We start from the raw sequence: 18,168 nt of genomic DNA on the forward strand, positions 1-18,168 counted from the left end.
GGGTGTATTCTGGGGTTGGGACTGAAGTACAATATTCAAGCTGAGTAGAGCAAGTTTCAAACTGGAAAACCATTTCTCAGCAAACTTGGTGATTGCAAAATTCACAAAAAACAGTATTTTTATTTTCATTATACTCATATGGAGATTACCAGTGGAAGTGAAAACAAAACGGTGACAAACAGAGCAAGCAGGGAGGGAAAATATTTTCTTCCAATTTATATAAAGAAATGATCACCGGTCTGTCGATTTGTTTCCAAAAAGTAAAATAAAAGCACAGAAATATAAAACACAGATACAAATATAAGCAGTCTCCTATCTTTTAACAGATCAATATGGGTTGGAATCCACAGCGTTTAAAAAAGTGTACCTCATTCCAGGGCAACCACCAGGTGCAAGCTTCATGCTCCACATTAAGCCCATCGGTTCCTGGCCAGTGTAGGTGCCTCCCAAGGACTTATCTCTGGTGACTGTGAAGAATACCATTAAAGGACCTTTACTGTAGGCTTCTGCTAGCAATACTTCTATCCAGATGAAAAGCTAGATAATGAATACCATTCATAAGAACAATTTTTTTTTTTTAGAAATCTCACTTTTCTAAACAGAAGGCATATATCAAATATTACAAAATTTAAAGGTTATGGGGGAAAAATTCAGTATCGCCCCGTTTGGGGCGCGATTATCAGCCGTGCGCAAAGTTTAGCGCCTGGCGCTAATTATCGCCTCCAACTGCAAACTTGGCTTTTATCGCCCCCCAGAGTTGATTGGAGTGCTAAATCAGGCTCTTCACACCTCTCTTAAGACGCAAAGGCCGAGGAGCGAGTCGCTACCTCAGAGTGTTGGCGAAGCTCATGTGATGTCAGTCAGCAATGGAACAGAGACACAATGGCGCCGGCCAGTTCTTAAAGAGGAGGGTTGTTCTTGCTCTCCATCCACATCCTGCTCATTGCAGCCTTGAATCTCGGCCTGGAGAGACCTGTACATCAAATCTGCTGGAAAGAACAATGGAGAAGCCCAGGGAAAGAGCTCAGAGTGCAGCCCCCAGTCTCTTCTAAATCGATACAAGGAAGGGGAAATCAAAATGAACCTGCAAAGTGCTGCTCGGTACCCAAAACTCCTTCACACAGCGTTGAATCTCTCCAGAAGTCTCTCTCTCAGAATGCATGGTGCAAAAATGTCACCAACAAAAAAAGGCAGGAAGCGGTCGCCTTTAAATAGCGCTCCCCTAGTCCCTTCCTGACTGCAAAACACTCCCCTCAACCTGTCGTTGCTAGCGGCAGGCAGTAAGTCAGGGTGCGCCACTCAATATCCGGTCCGGGGCGCTACCGGGGCGTTGCACTCGGCGCAGGAGATTGTGGCGGTAGTGTTTAGCGCCGCCGCAAAATGTCTAGTTAATTTCGTGAGCAGCGCAAACATCGCCGCGCACTAGTTGCTTTGCGCCCCATTAGCGCCCTCTTAAGGCGCTAACGGGAGGTGTAAACCAACTGAATTTTCCCCCTATATATTTAAGAGACATTTTCCTTCTTGGAATCAATTATATTGACAATTTCAGTAAAAAGTTTTCTCCTTTACCTCCCTTATAGCTTAGATTCACTACAAGACCCACTGGGACAAGATATTTAGATTGTGTGCAATTTTTAGTCCAAATTGCTCCAATCTAATTTCTCCCTATTTCACTCTTGCAAGTTGTAACGGCAATCCTGACTGACATATCGGGGGAATTTTAACCCCAAAAAATGGGTGGGTTTGGTTCGGGTGGGAAGTTAAAATGTTAAACGTCTGAATCGCGACCAGAACCCGCCTCCAGCCCATGTGCGGTTTTAATGGAGGCACGACAGGGGGGCAGGCAGCCAGCCCACTCCCAAGAGGCGGGTCTCCCATTTAAATATTATAATGATGCTTCCATACCTCAGATTTAGCCTTGATTTTAAATTTAACTATAGCTGGTCGGGTTTTGCAGGCCTCGTGAAACCCGCCAGCTAAAGTAAGGTGAGGACTGCTGCATCCAGGAGGTAAGTGCCTTTACACTTACCTCCTGGATCCAGCGTTCCTGCCTAACCCAACCCCTGCGAGGCCTCCGATCCCTTCCCACCCCACACACCCAGGACTCCGATCCACCCTATGAGGCCTCCACCTACCCCCCCAGGAGGTGCAGAGGAGGCGTAAACAGTGGGGAGTCAGAAATGGCGGGCGCACACATGAGTCGGAGATGGCGGGGGCGGAGGTCAGAGATGGAGGTCGGAGACGGCAGGGGTGGTCAGAGATGGCTGGGGGAGGGCGGGTGGTGGGCTCAGAGATGGCTCGGGTTGGGGGGGGGGGGGAAATCGGAGACGGCAGGGGTGGTCAGAGATGGCTGGGGGAGGGCAGGTGGTGGGCTCAGAGATGGCTCAGGTGCGGGGGGGGGGAAATCGGAGACGGCAGGGGTGGTCAGAGATGGCTGGGGGAGGGCGGGTGGTGGGCTCAGAGATGGCTCGGGTGGGGGGGGGGAAAATCGGAGACGGCAAGGGTGGTCAGAGATGGCTGGGGGAGGGCGGGTGGTGGGCTCAGAGATGGCTCAGGTGCGGGGGGGGGGAAAATCGGAGACGATGGGGGTGGTCAGAGATGGCTGGGGGAGGGCGGGTGGTGGGCTCAGAGATGGCTCGGGTGGGGGGGGGGAAAATCGGAGACGGCAAGGGTGGTCAGAGATGGCTCAGGTGCGGGGGGGGGAATCGGAGATGACGGGGGTGGTCAGAGATGGCTGGGGGAGGGCTCTGTTAATAGTGGGCGGGATGGGGTTGGTTTGAGATCTAACATTTCTTTTTACTTCCCACCCACCTCCAGCCTACCATACTTGGGGGTTAAAATTCTCCCCAATGTTTCAATGACGAGGAATTACTTTGTAAAGGTAAAAATTGCACAGTGTAACTTAATTTCACAAACCTCGGACGATCCCCTCTGAATCACTGACATAGTGGGCATATGCTTCCCACCAATCAGAGTCCTCAGACAGCAACCTTGAGTGCAATGTGACTTGTTGGTTTGGCACTAAATGTGCAACCTCAAGTTTGACTGGCTCATCCACAAGTCCTCTTGCTGGCTCTGCTTTGACCATGGGTGCCACACTGTGACTGTATCTTCTCACACCACCTAGATGTAAAAAAAAACAAGTATCAATGTATACTCCAGCAATCGAAAACGAATTTTTAAAAAAGTTACTCATCTCCTGATGTATAGGATAGATTTTGAAATCAGCTAAATAAAATTCATTAAAAAAATTCAACTTTCACCAACAGAATCTGATCTTATAGAATGATAATACGCGTGTGTGGTACAGGTGTTGAATGAATCAGCAACAACTTGCATTTAATTAGCGCCTTTAATGTAATAACACGTCCCAATGCGCTTCACAGGAGCGTTATCAAACAAAATTTGACACCGAGCCACGTAAGGAGATATTCGGACAGGTGACCAACATCTTGGTGAAACAGGTAGGTTTTAAGGATCATCTTAAAGGATGAGAGCGGTGTAGCGAGGTGGAGAGGCTTAGGGAGGGAATTCCAGATCCTAGGGCCCAGACAGCTGAAGGCATGGCCACCAATGGCAGAACAATTAAAATCGGTGATACGTAAGAGCCCAGAATGAGAGGAGCGCAGAGATCTCAGAGGGTTGTAGGGCTAGAGGAGGTTACAGAGATAGGGAGGTGGGGGGGGGGGGGGGCGAGGACAAGGAGAGATTTGAAAATAAGGATAAGAATTTTAAAATTGAGGCGTTACCAGACCTGGAGCCAATGTAGGTCAGCGAGCAGAGCGGTGATGAGTGAACAGGACTCGGTGCAAGTTAGGATACGGACAACAGAGTTTTGGATGGGTTCAAATTTAAGGAGGGTGGAAGATGGGACGGCGGCCAGGAGAGCATTTAAATAGTCAAGTTTAGAGGTAACAAAGGCATGGATGAGAGTTTCAGCAGCAGATGAGCTAAGGCAGGGGCGGAGACAGGCAATGTTACAGAGGTGGCAGCAGATATATGGTTGGAAACTCATCTCATTTGAGAACGTTCTAGTTCAGCCTCAGACAGTGACTAGAGAGAAGGATGGAGTCAGTGGCTAGGACCAAAGACAATGGCTTCAGTGTTCCCAATATTTAGTTGGAGGAAATTTCTGCTCATTAGGGACTGGATGTTGGACAAGCAGCATGACAAATCAGAAACAGTGGAGGGTTGAGAGAGGTGGTGGTGAGGTAGAGCTGCATGTTGTCTAGTGACTTGTACAAATGTATTACCTCTTTGCTCATATAGGCTATACAAAATGACTTTTGAGTGGGTAGCACTCTAGCATCGGAGTCAGAAGGTTGTGGGTTCAAGTCCCACTCCAAAGACATGAGCACAAAAATCTAGGCTGACACTCCAGTGCAGTGCTGAGGGAGTGCTGCACTGTCAGAGGTGCCATCTTTTGGGTGAGGCCTTAAACCAAGGTCCCGTCTGCTCTCTCAGGTGGACGTAAAAGATCCCATGGCACTATTTCAAAGAAGAGCAGGGGAGTTATCCCCGGTGTCCTGGCCAATATTTATCCCTCAATCAGCATCACTAAAACAGATTATCTGGTCATTATCACATTGCTGTTTGTGGGAGCTTGCTGTGTGCAAATTCGCTGCCGCGTTTCCTAAATTACAACAGTGACTACATTTCAAAAGTACTTAATTGGCTGTAAAGCGCTTTGGGATGTCCGGTGATCATGAAAGGTGCTATATAAATGCAAGTCTTTCTTTGCCACCTGTCTGCCATTCCACTAACCTGTCTATATCCTCCTGAAGTTTTTTTTTTTTTAACTATAGCCCTCCTTACCATTTGACAAGCCCTCTGCAGTCAGAAAATTACAATATTGCGCTCCCTAAGCTCCTATGGTACATCACTTCAAAACTTTCTCCAGTCTACTGCTTTATTTCCTGTCTCCCAATCTACTTTCTATCCATTCTGCTGCATTTCCTCTTATACAATATGCCTGGAGTTTTGTAACAAGCTTTTTGTGAGATGCCTTCGGAAAATCTATTAACACTACATCTACTGCATTCCCTTTATCTATACAATCAGCCACTTGTTCAAAAAGCTCTCTTAAATTTGTCCAATCAAGGTTGTCCTTGATTATCCTATATATTCCTAAATGCTGATTAATTTGATCTCAAATTATAGATTCTAAGATGTGAGCCTAACTGATCTATAATTAGCCAGTTTATCCTACTCTCCCTTAGGATTGAAAATTGTGGTCCATCTCCTCTATAGCTTTTCTCAACAGCCTAGCGTGCCTGCCATCAGACCCAATGATTTATCCACTTTTGAGTTCCGCTAAATTTTTCAGAACCAAATCCTTTTCTAGTTACCTCTAACACTTTATGCACATGCTCTTCAAAACACCTACATATGATTTCAATGGAAAAGAAAATTTTACGGGTGTAAAATGGGTTGCTAATTCATTATCGTTCATTTTGCGCTACCGCTGAACTCGAATTTTACGTCCATTGTATTCAAATAAATATACAGGGAACGGTAGCGTAGTGGTAATGTCACTGGGCTAGTAATCCAGAGGCCTGGACTAATGATCCAGAGACGCGAGTTCAAATCCCACCACGGTAGCTGGGGAATTTAAATTCAGTTAATTAAATAAATCTGGACTAATTACTAGTATCAGTAATGGTAACCATGAAACTATCGGATTGTCGTAAAAACCCATCTGGTTCACTAATGTCCTTTTAGGGAAGGAAATCTGCCGTCCTTACCCGGTCTGGTCTATGTGACTCCAGACCCACAGCAATGTGATTGACTCTTAACTGCCCTCTGAAATGGGCTAGCAAGCCACTCAGTTGTAACAAACTGCTACGAAAAACAATAAAAAGAATGAAACCAGACGGACCACCCGGCAGCGACCTCGGAACCGGCAACGGCACACCCAGCCTAGTCGACCCTGCAAAGTCCTCCTCACCAACATCTGGGGACTTGTGCCAAAATTGGGAGAGCTGTCCCACAGACTAGTCAAGCAACAGCCTGACATAGTCATACTCACAGAATCATACCTTTCAGCCAATGTCCCAAACTCCTCCATCACCATCCCTGGGTATGTCCTGTCCCACCAGCTCGACAGACCCACCAGGGGTGGTGGCACAGTGGTATACAGGCAGGAAGCGGTGGCCCTGGGAGTCCTCAACATTGCCTCCAGACCCCATGAAGTCTCATGGCTTCAGGTCAAGTATGGGCAAGGAAACCTCCTACTGATTACCATCTACTGCCCCTCACCACCCGCCACCCCTCAGCTGATGAATCAGTACTCCTCCATGTTGAACACCACTTGGAAGAAGCACTGAGAGTAGAAAGGGCACAGAATGTACTCTGGGTGGGGGACTTCAATGTCCATCACCAAGAGTGGCTCGGTAGCACCACTACTAACCGAGCTGGCAGAGTCCTGAAGGCCATAACTGCCAGTCTGGGCCTGCGACAGGTGGCGAGGGAACCAACACGAGGGAAAAACCTTACTTGACCTCGTCCTCACCAATCTACCTGTCGCAGATGCATCTGTCCATGACAGTATTGGTAGCAGTGACCACCGCACAGTCATTGTGGAGACGAAGTTCTGTCTTCACACTGAGGACACCCTCCATTGTGTTGTGTGCACTACCACCGTGCTAAATGTGATTGTTAAGTCTGTGGGTTGTATTATAAATAATCACAGACTCCACTGTTAACAAAATAAAACACGTCTTTACTATTCAGAGGCTCGGGCGATTCTGCCCTAGTTAACGTATCACAACCCTTATATACTGGTGTGGTCACTATCGGTATTACAGTATACATGAGCCAATAGATAGTGCCACCCTAAAGTAGTGCTCTTAAAGGCGAACGGTTACATTCTATAGTTCCCTTAAAGGTAAACGGTTACATACACAACACTCCTCCCTTCCTAGCTTATTACTTACAGAATCCCGTTAAACATACAATCTTCAACTTTATATAAACAGTTTGCAGATATACTCTCGATGGAGTCAACGCCATATAACAATTTACAGATATACTCTCAATGGAGTCAACGTCATATAACAGTTTACAAACATACTCTCAGTGGAATCAGTTTACAGGTTCAGTCTCTGTGGGAACAGTTCATAAATTCAGTCTCTGGTATTAATTCGTTCCAGACAGCATCCTCCATAGCCTTTTTTTTTTTTTTTTTAACAGCTTGTACTTTCGTCCTGTTGAACCAGCAGTGCGGACTTATACAACCCACTGGCTGTCTTGATAATGTCCCTGGATTTTTTTTACAAATTTAGCACCTTTCGTAGTGTTCGGACTGAGGTAGTAGAAGTAATAATATTTTAAACAGTTATTATTTTCTGCTTCTTCTTTTTCTTTTCTGCCTTTTTGAAACTCTCCGAGCTCTTTTCCCGGCTGCCATCTGTAGCGCCACCAACTCTCTATGTTCCTTAGACCTTAAGTGCTTCCTCAGGATTTCAGCACTTTGGGAGTTCCCATCACAATTTGGGCAGACCACATCCTCATAACATTCGGTGTCACTCAACAGGTCAAAACCCTTCTTCAAGCAATCATATTCATCCTGCTCTTCCTCGGATGTCTGCCCTTCCTTCCCTCCTGGCCTCATTTGTGCGTTCAATCCTTTCCCTTCCTTCAGGGATTTCGTTATCAGGCTATTTAATCCTTCTACTGAAGTAGCTGTTTCCCCATTCTCCTGTTCCCCTGGACGTAATTCAGCGTACTCCTCCATTTCATCCATCATTTTCTCCAATGCTTTCATCTTCTCTTCCTCTTGTACTTTGGCTTCCAGTGCTTGGAGAAGTTGCGCCTCGATGCTCTCTAGCTCATGTTCAGGGCCCATTCCCAGTTGAAACTGTTCTTCAAGTCGGTCAACCTCGGTAATTGCCGCCTCATATTTGTCTTGGGCTTCCTTCCATATTTTTATGAGTTCTGCCATGTCTTTCACCTCTACATCCTCATCTATGTATGGAACTTCTACCGATGAGTCTGTCTTGGCCCTGAGCTCCTCAAGAATTTCCTGCAGCCTTTGGACTTCTTGCTCATGTTCAACCTTTAGTTGCTCATATACTTCCAACGAAACTAGCTTTTCGGAGGTTGCTGAGTTAACCCCCTCCAGAATTGTAGTCTGGGCCTGTTCATACTGTTTTTTCAACTTCTCGCACTCTGCTTGTAAGGAGTCGTAGAGAAGAACTGGAATAAAATCCTGGCTTCCTGAAGATTCCTCTTCATTTGTTTCTTTCGCAATTTCCTGTTGGAGTTCAGCCAAGGCTGCTATGCTATCTGCCTCTCGAAGTCTCACTGCCATCAACTCTTCTTTATTCTTGCAGTCCATCTCAGCCATTTCCCGTTTACTTTCATTTAACTGAGTGAGTAGTCCCTTATTTTGGGCTGAGAGATATTGCACCTTCTCATGTAGACCCTTGCACTCCTTCTCTGCTTGACATAGCTGATTACCGCTGATTTGGTTCTGCGTTTCAAGTTCCAACATCCTTTGCTTAGCTTCTTTCAGTTTCGCCCCTATAAGCTCCTCTTGCAACATGGCCACATTATTCTCATCAGGTAAAGAAGCGTTTCTCTTTTCCATGTCCAAGATTTGTTTCTGCATCTCCTTAAGAGCACCCTGTGATTCAACTTCTCTTAACTTTGCCTGCACTAGCTCCGTCTCTAATTGCAGAACAAAATCCTCAGTGCAGCGTGATTTGCCCTTCTGCTGTATCTCTAGATCATGCAAATATTCTAACCCCTGAACATCATCAGGGAGATGTGATCGGTAATTGGTCACGATGGCTCTATGGTCGCTCTCTGCTTGAGCCAGTAGGTTCTGTTGTCTTTCCAGACTCTCCCATTCGGTGTCATAGAACTTTTTCATTGTTTTCATCTCTTGTACGAGGCGGTAACTTAATTGTTCTAATTGTTGTTGTACTTTGAAATAGCGTTGAGTTCGAGCCCGGTGTTCCTCCGTAATGCATATGTCTGTAGCTTGAACAGACTCAGAATTCTCTGTCTTTATGCACGCCATCGATTTTCCAACCTTAGTCTGTGAGTTAATGTTAACCTTGTTTTTCATACATAAGCTGGACTTATCGTCTTCCGGCTCAGAGTCTGAGCTGCTTGTCTGCACCGAGTCCTCACTCGTCATTGCTTGTCGGTAGTGCCATTCCATGTCTATTTTCTTGATCCACTCCCGTCCTAGAAGTGGTGGTCCTCCCTCAGGTAGTACGTACAAATTCATTCTTGGGTGTACTTTACCCCTATCTCTCACCTTGACTCTTATTTTCCCCATGGGGTATACGCGATGCCCCGTGTATGTCTGTAATACGAACTTGGTATTTCTTAAGGGTATGTGAGAGAATAGTCGGTGGTAGTCCTTTTGGTTGATGACTGATACAGCTGATCCCGTGTCCAGCTCCATTCGTACTTGGACTCCAGCTATTTTTAGTGTGACCCAGATCGTCTGTAGATCAGTTACTTTACCCACATTGTGGATTCTCAGACTATCCAACTCCTGGCTGTTTGGGTCTGAGTCTGAATTTTGTTCGTCTGAACTCTTTTCAGCCACCTGATGCACCTTGTTGTACTTTTCTTGTGGTGGTGGCTTCCTTTGTTTGTTGGTCTTCTTTCTGGACCTGCATACCTTCGCGATGTGACCCAGTTTGCCACATTTCCTGCACTCTTGATTCTTAAACCAGCACTGATTCTGGTCGTGCGTTGTCTTTCCACAACGGTAGCATTTGGAAATGCTTGCAGTCATTTGGTCCACCCCGAGTGCCGCCGCCTTTAGCTGCATTTCCGCCGTTCCTTTCACTGCGGCTTCGTGCGATGAAGCTATGAGGACAGCCCTGTCCAGTGTGAGGTCGTTTTCCTCCAGGAGTCGCTTCTGCGTTCCTTCTTTGGCCAAGCCGCATACGAACTTGTCCCGCAGCGCCTCTGTCAAATTCCCTCCAAGCTGGCAGTATTTCGCTAGCTTACGCAGTTCGACTAAGTATTCCACATTGCTTTCATCTTGCCTCTGGGTTCTGGCGTAAAATTTAAATCGTTCAGCCAGTATCAACGGTGTGGGGTTCAAGTGATCCTTCAGCACTGCTACGATCTCTTCGAAGGTCTGGTCCACTGGTTTAACTGGTGCTATTAGATGTTTCAAAAGCCCGTATGTTTTTGCTCCCATCGAATTTAACAAAGTTATTGCCTTGTCGTATATGGCTACGCAATATATTCCTATGCGTTCCCCATACGTGGCCCTGTCTTCTATTTCAGCATTAAAATCATTAATATTTCCTCGCTTAGGCATCTTCTTCTCTTTCCGAGAACAGCACAAGTATTTCTTTACTTATTATTAATTTTCTTCTCTTCTTGAGAACACCACAAGTATTGCTTTACTTATTTCTTGTTTCTGAAAATTCTAATTAATTTTCTAAGATGGCGGTTTCCCGCTTCTGCCTTCTTCCCCTGCGGTTTTCCCGCGAAAAATGGCGGCTTTCCCGCGCTTCTCGCTCTCCCCGCCCACTTCAATGGCGGTTTTCCCGCGCTTGACGGTCTTCGCCCGTCCCCCGACGCTGTCTTTCAGCCCGAGTGCGGCCCTTATCAGCGGATGCGATCGATGGCCCGGCTGCGCCTCGCACTTGAAAGCGGCCCCCGGCCTCTGGCTCACCCGCTCGCGCGGATCTTGCTCGCTCCCTCCCGGGCTCTGGCTTACCCGCTCGCGCGTTTCACCGCGGCTCTTATCAGGGATTGCGATCGCCCTTATCTCCCGATCGGTGGCACTGTCTTTGCAGCCAACGCTGCGGCTTACCCACGAGGTTATGGAGGCTTCAGGGTCCTAATGCCTGTCGCTTCCAGCCTGTCGGTTCCAGACTGGTGAGGATTGAAACCTCTCTTCAACGTCCTGTCTTCGGACGAAGCCGCCGTGGAACAACTGCCGCAGGGTTCGAATCCTGACTCGTCGCCAATGTTAAGTCTGTGGGTTGTATTATAAATAATCACAGACTCCACTGTTAACAAAATAAAACACGTCTTTACTATTCAGAGGCTCGGGCGATTCTGCCCTAGTTAACGTATCACAACCCTTATATACTGGTGTGGTCACTATCGGTATTACAGTATACATGAGCCAATAGATAGTGCCACCCTAAAGTAGTGCTCTTAAAGGCAAACGGTTACATTCTATAGTTCCCTTAAAGGTAAACGGTTACATACACAACAGTGATAGATTCAGAACAGATCTAGCAGCTCAAAACTGGGCAATCATGAGGCGCTGTGGGCCATCAGCAGCAGCAAAATTGTATTCCACCACAATCTGTAATTGCCCGGCATATCCCTCACTCTACCATTACCATCAAGCCAGGGGACCAACCCTGGTTCAATATGGAGTGTAGAAGAGCATGCTAGGAGCAGCACCAGGCGTACCTAAAAATGAGGTGCCAACCTGGGGAAGCTGCAACACAGGACTACATGCATGCTAAAAAGTGGAAGCAGCATGCTATAGACAGGGCTAAGCGATCCCACAATCAATGGATCAGATCAAAACTCTGCAGTCCTGCCACATCCAGTCATGAATGGTAGTGGACCATTAAACAACTAACGGGAGGAGGAGGCTCCATGAATATCTCCATCCTCAATGATGGTGGAGCCCAGCACGTGAATGCAAAAGACAAGGCTGAAGCGTTTGCAACCATCTTCAGCCAGAAGTGCCGAGTGGATGACCCATATCGGCCTCCTCCTGAGGTCCCCACCATCACAGAAGCCAGTCTTCAGCCAATTCAATTCACACCACCTGATATCAAAAAACGGCTGAGCACACTGGATACAGCAAAGGTGATGGGCCCCAACAACATCCCCACTATCGTGCTGCAGAACTAGCCGTGCCTCTAGCCAAGCTGTTCCAGTACAGTTACAACACTGCCATCTATCTGACAATGTGGAAAACTGCCCAGGTATGTCCTGTCCACAAAAAGCAGGACAAATCCAACCCAGCCAATTACTGCCCCATCAGTCTACTCTCAATCATCAGCAAAGTGATGAAAGGTGTTATCGAAATTGCTATCAAGCAGCACTTACTCACCAATAACCTGCTCATGGATGCCCAGTCTGGGTTCCGCCAAGACCACTCGGCTTCTGACCTCATTACAGCCTTGGTCCAAACATGGACAAAGGAGCTGAATTCCAGAGGCGAGGTGAGACTGCCCTTGACATCAAGGCAACATTTGACCGAGTGTGGCATCAAGGAGCCCTCGTAAAGCTGAAGTCAATGGGAATCGGGGGGAAAATGCTCCACTGGCTGGAGTCATACCTAGCACAAAGGAAGATGGTTGTGGTGGTTGAAGGTCAATCATCATAGACCCAGGACATCGCTGCAGGAGTTCCTCAGGGCAGTGTCCTAGGCCCAACCATCTTCAGCTGCTTCATCAATGACATTCTCTCCAACATAAGGTCAGAAGTGGGGATGTTCGCTGATGACTGCACAGTGTTCAGCGCCATTCACAACTCCTCAGATAATGAATCAGTCCATGCCCACATGCAACAAGACCTGGACGACGTTCAGGCTTGGGCTAATAAGTGGCATTCGCACCACAGAAGTGCCAGGTGATGACTATCTCCAACATGCGAGAGTCTAACCACTTCCCCTTGACATTCAACGGTATTACCATCACTGAATCCCCCACCATCAACATCCTGGTGGTCACCATTGACCAGAAACTTAACTGGACCAGCCACATAAATAATGTCGCAACAAGAGCAGGTCAGAGGCTAGGTATTCTGCGGCAAGCGTCTCACCTCCTGACTCCCCAAAGCCTTTCCACCATCTACAAGGCACAAGTCAGGAGTGTGATGGAATACTCTCCACTTGCCTGGATGAGTGCAGCTCCAACAACACAAGAAGCTCGACACCATCCAGGACAAAGCAGCCCACTTGATTGGCACCCCATCCACCACCTTAAACATTCACTCCCTCCACCACCAGCGTACTGTGGCTGCAGTGTGTACCATCTACAAGATGCACTGCAGCAACTCGCCAAGGCTTCTCCGGCAGGACCTCCCAAACCCGTGACCTCTTCCACCTAGAAGGACAAGGGCAGCAGGCACATGGGAACACCACCACCTCCAAGCTCCCCTCCAAGTCACACACCATCCTGATTTAGAAGTATATCGCCGATCCTTCATCGTCGCTGAGTCAAAATCCTGGAACTCCCTCCCTAACAGCACTGTGGGAGCACCTTCACCACACGGACTGCAGCGGTTTAAGGCGGCGGCTCACCACCACCTTCTCGAGGGCAATTAGGGATGGGCAATAAATGCTGGCTTTGCCAGTGATGCCCACATCCCATAAACTAATTAAAAAAAATATAAGGAGGGGAGTGATATTGCCTGAGGAAGGCATTAATGGAAATGTGAGGCGGAATTAACATCTTGAAGGTTTGATAGACTGCCTTTGGGAAACAGGGAGTATTTATGCAGAACTCCTCAGTATACCGTATAAGTGATTATATTAAACAACAGAGCGGAATATACATGGTCTGTGGAAGTTGTGGAGGGAATAACACGGCCTTTTCTCATTCCTGCTTTTTATAGATGTAGTAACTATAATACTTTATGTCACAGGTTCATTAATTTGATCTATTTATTATGTTGAGAGGTTATTAAGCAGTTCATTAACTTATTGGTAATAACAGAACCCCAATACTGCAATTCCAGCAAATTGGGATTTTAAAATTTATTTTAACCAGAGCAGTATTCTGTCGGTGTTGCCTTTTGCAGACAATAGTAAACCATACATTATACAAAATAATTGACGAATACACTACAGATTCAGAAACCAATTAAAGATGCCATCCATCATTTTTCACTTAATTGAAAAGTTTACAATAGTAAGACCATACAGTATAATGCGGTACCTGAACAGAGCTGTCTTCCAATGGAGGGCATCATGTTGCAGATAGTATTAGAAGAGCTGCCTCTGATGAATCTTAGTATCCAAAAGTATTTCATAACCTAGCCAATGAAGACAAGAAACGCAGCTGTGAAAATATCCCAAATGAGATTAAAATAATATCCACCAACAGTTAAAATTGCAATTGCTCTGGCTTTATATGTTGACTTTCTACAAGCATCGCTCGTCTTTGGCAGATCTGCACAACAATATTACACAATTCTAGTACATAAATGAATAGCCCTGAATGTGTAACCCATAACAAGTTTATTGGTCACATTTTAACAGAACTGCCAAAGCAGAAAAAGATGACAACAGCAACTAAAAAGTTTTTTTTTTTCTAGTGGCATGGTTTCAATGGGTGCCTGATTTTTGATGGGAAGAGAAATCTTTGTGTCTCATTCTAAGTTCTGCCTGGTGCTGCTCCTAGTACACCCTTATACACTCTGCATTGATCCAGGATTGGTCTCCTGGCTTGATGACCAAGTCTAGCATTTACAACTTTTCACCTCCTTTCTGAACTTTATTACGTGATGCAACCTTTCTAGAGTACGAGAGATTTTACCAGCATTAATGCAGACATCTATTACATATTAAAAAAGTGAGTGACGGCAACATTTCTATTGGTATTGTGCACGTAGGTGGCGTTGTGATGGTCCTTTTTCTTCAGCTGAGGATTTCCCTCTATTGTGATCAATGGAGCCCTGGATTGGGTCTGTCCCATTTCTCATGGAACCTAGGAACAGGAGTAGGCCATTGAGCCCCTCGAGCCTGTTCCGCCATTCAATGAGATCATGGCTGATCTGCGACCTAACTCCATATACCCACCTAGGCCCATATCCCTTAATACCTTTGGTTAACAAAAATCTATCAATAGCCGATTTAAAATTAATAATTGATCTAGCATCAATTGCCGTTTGCAGAAGAGAGTTCCAAACTTCTACCACCCTTTGTGTGTAGAAGTGTTTCCTAATTTCACTCCTGAAAGGTCTGGCTCTAATTTTTAGACTATGCCCCCTAGTCCTAGACTCCCCAACCAGCGGAAATAGTTTCTCTCTATCTACCCTATCCGTTCCCCTTAATATCTTGAAAACTTCGATCAGATCACCTTCTAAATTCATGGGAATACAATCCTAATTTGTTTAATCTCTCCTCGCAACTTAACCCTTGAAGCCCGGGTATCATTCTGGTAAACCTACGCTGTACTCCCTCCAAGGCCAATATATCCTTCCTAAGGTGTGGTGCCCAGCACTGCTCACAGTGCTCCAGGTGTGGTCTAACCAGGGTTTTGTATAGCTGCAGCATAACTTCTACCCCCTTGTATTCTAGTCCTCTAAATATAAATGTAGCCTGGCGAAATGGAGCAGCACAGGACACGAACTTTCGTTTTTGGGGTTTTTTATTCTGTATTAATAACTTGGGTCTAGGTTTAGGATGAAATTGTAAATACATAAAATACAGTCGACAAAATACGGCAGTGGCTTGCTGCAAAACAGAACATGAGGCAAACCACAGGTGAAGGCAGTTAATTAACTAACAATCATTATACAAAACAAAACATATCATACCATACATTCGTATGTCCCGTTATCACTTGTCACCTCTTACAAGCAAACAGAAAGTATTAAACTCGTTCGAAACGTAGCCCCAAGGGCTCAACAACAATTTTAACAAAGGTTAACACCAGCACATGGTGGGACAATCTACAAGCATCCCCGTGATATCGAGTGATTTGGGAAACAATATCACTTTAAAACTATGTCTGGCTGCACTAAATGCTGTTTTAGTTGTACTTTACGCAGACTAAGTTCATTTAAAAAGTCATATTCACCCCAACTCTCCTGAGCACACCCCCCACGCTGGATCTAGAAAATGGAGGCTGTGAAGAAAGGGGAGGTTCCTTTGGCATCACATAGCCTTACCCATAACCCTTTTCTCAAATTCTAAAGGGGAAAATGAACCGCGCCATCTAGTGGACTTAAATATTCACTGCATTTTCCCACTTGGCTACATAAAGGTCAGCATTCCATTAGCCGTTTTGATTATTTTCTGTACCTGTTCACATTTGCCTACATTGAAATCCATTTGCCATAGTTTTGCCCATTCACTTAATCTGTCGATATCCCTTTGTAAGTTTATGTTTTTGTGTCAGCAGTGGCTCAGTTGGTAGCACACTTGCCTTTGAGTCAGAAGGTTGTGGGTTCAAGTCCCACTCCAGGGACTTGAGCACATAAAGCTAGGCTGACACACCAGTGCAATGCTGAGGGAGTGCTGCACTGTCGGAGGTGTCATCTTTCGAATGAGACGTTAAACCGAGGCCTCGTCTGCTCTCTCAGGTGGACGTAAAAGATCCCATGGCACTATTTCGAAGAAGCGCAGGGGAGTTATCCCCGGTTTTCTGGCCAATATTTATCCCTCAACCAACATAACAAAAACAGATTATCTGGTCATTATCACATTGCTGTTTGTGGGACCTTGCTGTGCACAAATTGGCTGCCGCGTTTCCCACATTACAACAGTGACTCCACTTCAAAAAGTACTTAATTGGCTATAAAGCGCTTTGAGACAGCACTATATAAATGCAAGTCTTTCTTTCTTTCATCTATAATGCCACCTATTTGCATCTGCCCCGACTCCTTACAATCATGACAAAGTCCACCAGGTCAACTTTTGCCATTTCCACCACCTACAACATGATCCCAAACACATCCCCCTCCGCTTTCCAGAGGGACCGTTCCTTATACCCTGGTTCACTTTTCCACCACCCGTACTTACAGGTGCCTTACCTCTGACATCTTCTCGTTCATATGCAGGAAATGCATCACAATCCTTCCTCCCACACCACTGTCCAGAACCCCACTTTCCATTTGCTGCAGCGATTTATGTGTTCTTCCTCTAATCTACTATACTGTATTTGCTGTTCACAGTGCAGTCCTCCTCTACAAATGCAGATCATGTGACTACTTTGTAAAACAAATATGTTCTGACCGCAAGTGCAACCCTGAGCTATCTGACCTCTTTGGTATTGGCCTTGTTCACTGTTCAAACAAAGCTCAATGCAAGTTTCAGGAAAGAAAGTAAAGAACAAACTCCCATCATATAGCACCTTTCACGACCTCAGGACAACCGAAAGCACTATACAGCCAATGAAGTCGTTTTGTAGTGTAGTCACTGTTGTAATGTAGGAATGATACTCATCTTGCTTCTAGGCACCCTGTAACCCTCTGCTCTGAGCACTGCCTTTGGTAACTTTAGTCTTTATAACTATATCCTCACTTTCAACCCTGTGTTAATTATATACCCAATCCCCAGGTTTTCCATCTCTCCCATCTTCTCACTCCCATAGCTATTTACATCCATAGCTATTTAGATATCCTTTGTTCCTTTAACATCTTTACACTTCTATCCATTACTTGACTGAGATAATCGGTTCCATCAATTCACTCATGATTCCTCTCTGGGTTTGTTGTTTTCCTCCCACCACACCCCAATGTTTCAGTTTCTATCTTTCAGTTCTGATGAAGGTTCACATCCAAAACATTAACCTGTCCTCTCACTTAAAAATAATAGGATTGGGCAGAGTCAACGCAGGTTTATGAAAGGGAAATCATGTTTGACAAATCTATTCTGCTAGTTACAACCTCAAAAACAGATAAGGGGGAACCAGTGGATGTGGTGTATTTGGATTTTCAGAAGGCATTTGATAAGGTGCCACACAAGAGGTTATTAAACAAAATTAGGGCTCATGGGATTGGGGGTAATATACTAGCATGGATTGAGGATTGGACAGAAAACAGAGAGTAGGAATAAACGGGTCATTTTCGGGTTGGCAGGCTGTAACTAATGGGGATCAGGGCTTGGGCCTCAGCTATTCACAATCTATATCAATGATTTGGATGAAGGGACCAAATGCAACATATCCAAGTTTGCTGATGATTCAAAGCTGGGTGGGAATGTAAGTTGTGAGGAGGCTTCAAGGGGATATAGACAGGCTAAGTGAGTGGGCAAGAACATGGCAAATGGAATATAATGTGGAGAAATGTGAAGTTATCCACTTTGGTAGGAAAATAGAAATGCAGAGTATTTTTTAAATGGTGAGAGATTGGGAAATGTTGGTGTTCAGAGGGACCTGGGTGTCCTTGTACACGAATCACTGAAAGTTAACATGCAGGTACAGCAAGCAATTAGGAAAGGTATGTTGGCCTTTAGTACAAGAGGATTTGAGTACAAGAGTAAAG

The 18,168-nt window shown here is 45.6% G+C and overlaps 1 protein-coding gene across 3 annotated transcripts in view; it reads right to left on the reverse strand.

The window, feature by feature from the left end:
- The window catches only part of LOC147105827 (peroxisomal succinyl-coenzyme A thioesterase-like), a 99,689-nt gene that overhangs the window by 38,442 nt on the left and 43,079 nt on the right, over window positions 1–18,168 (reverse strand). Inside the window, exons 1-4 of one of the 3 annotated variants that reach the window (XM_086010598.1) lie at window positions 15,762–15,823; window positions 13,896–13,992; window positions 2,917–3,123; window positions 368–467 (exon numbers count right to left, since the gene is read on the reverse strand). In XM_086010598.1, coding sequence (XP_085866724.1) covers window positions 368–467; window positions 2,917–3,123; window positions 13,896–13,989 — 401 coding nt within the window. In that variant the 5' untranslated portion in view covers window positions 13,990–13,992; window positions 15,762–15,823. Of the gene's footprint in view, window positions 1–367; window positions 538–2,916; window positions 3,124–13,895; window positions 13,993–15,761; window positions 15,824–18,168 lie in introns of those variants that run through there. The other 2 variants (XM_086010599.1, XM_086010600.1) reach the window with 2 other exon arrangements.

The sequence above is a fragment of the Somniosus microcephalus genome, chromosome 17, assembly GCF_052327205.1.
Source record: "Somniosus microcephalus isolate GS21.2 chromosome 17, FLI_Smic_1.0, whole genome shotgun sequence".
Taxonomy (NCBI): Eukaryota; Metazoa; Chordata; class Chondrichthyes; order Squaliformes; family Somniosidae; genus Somniosus; species Somniosus microcephalus.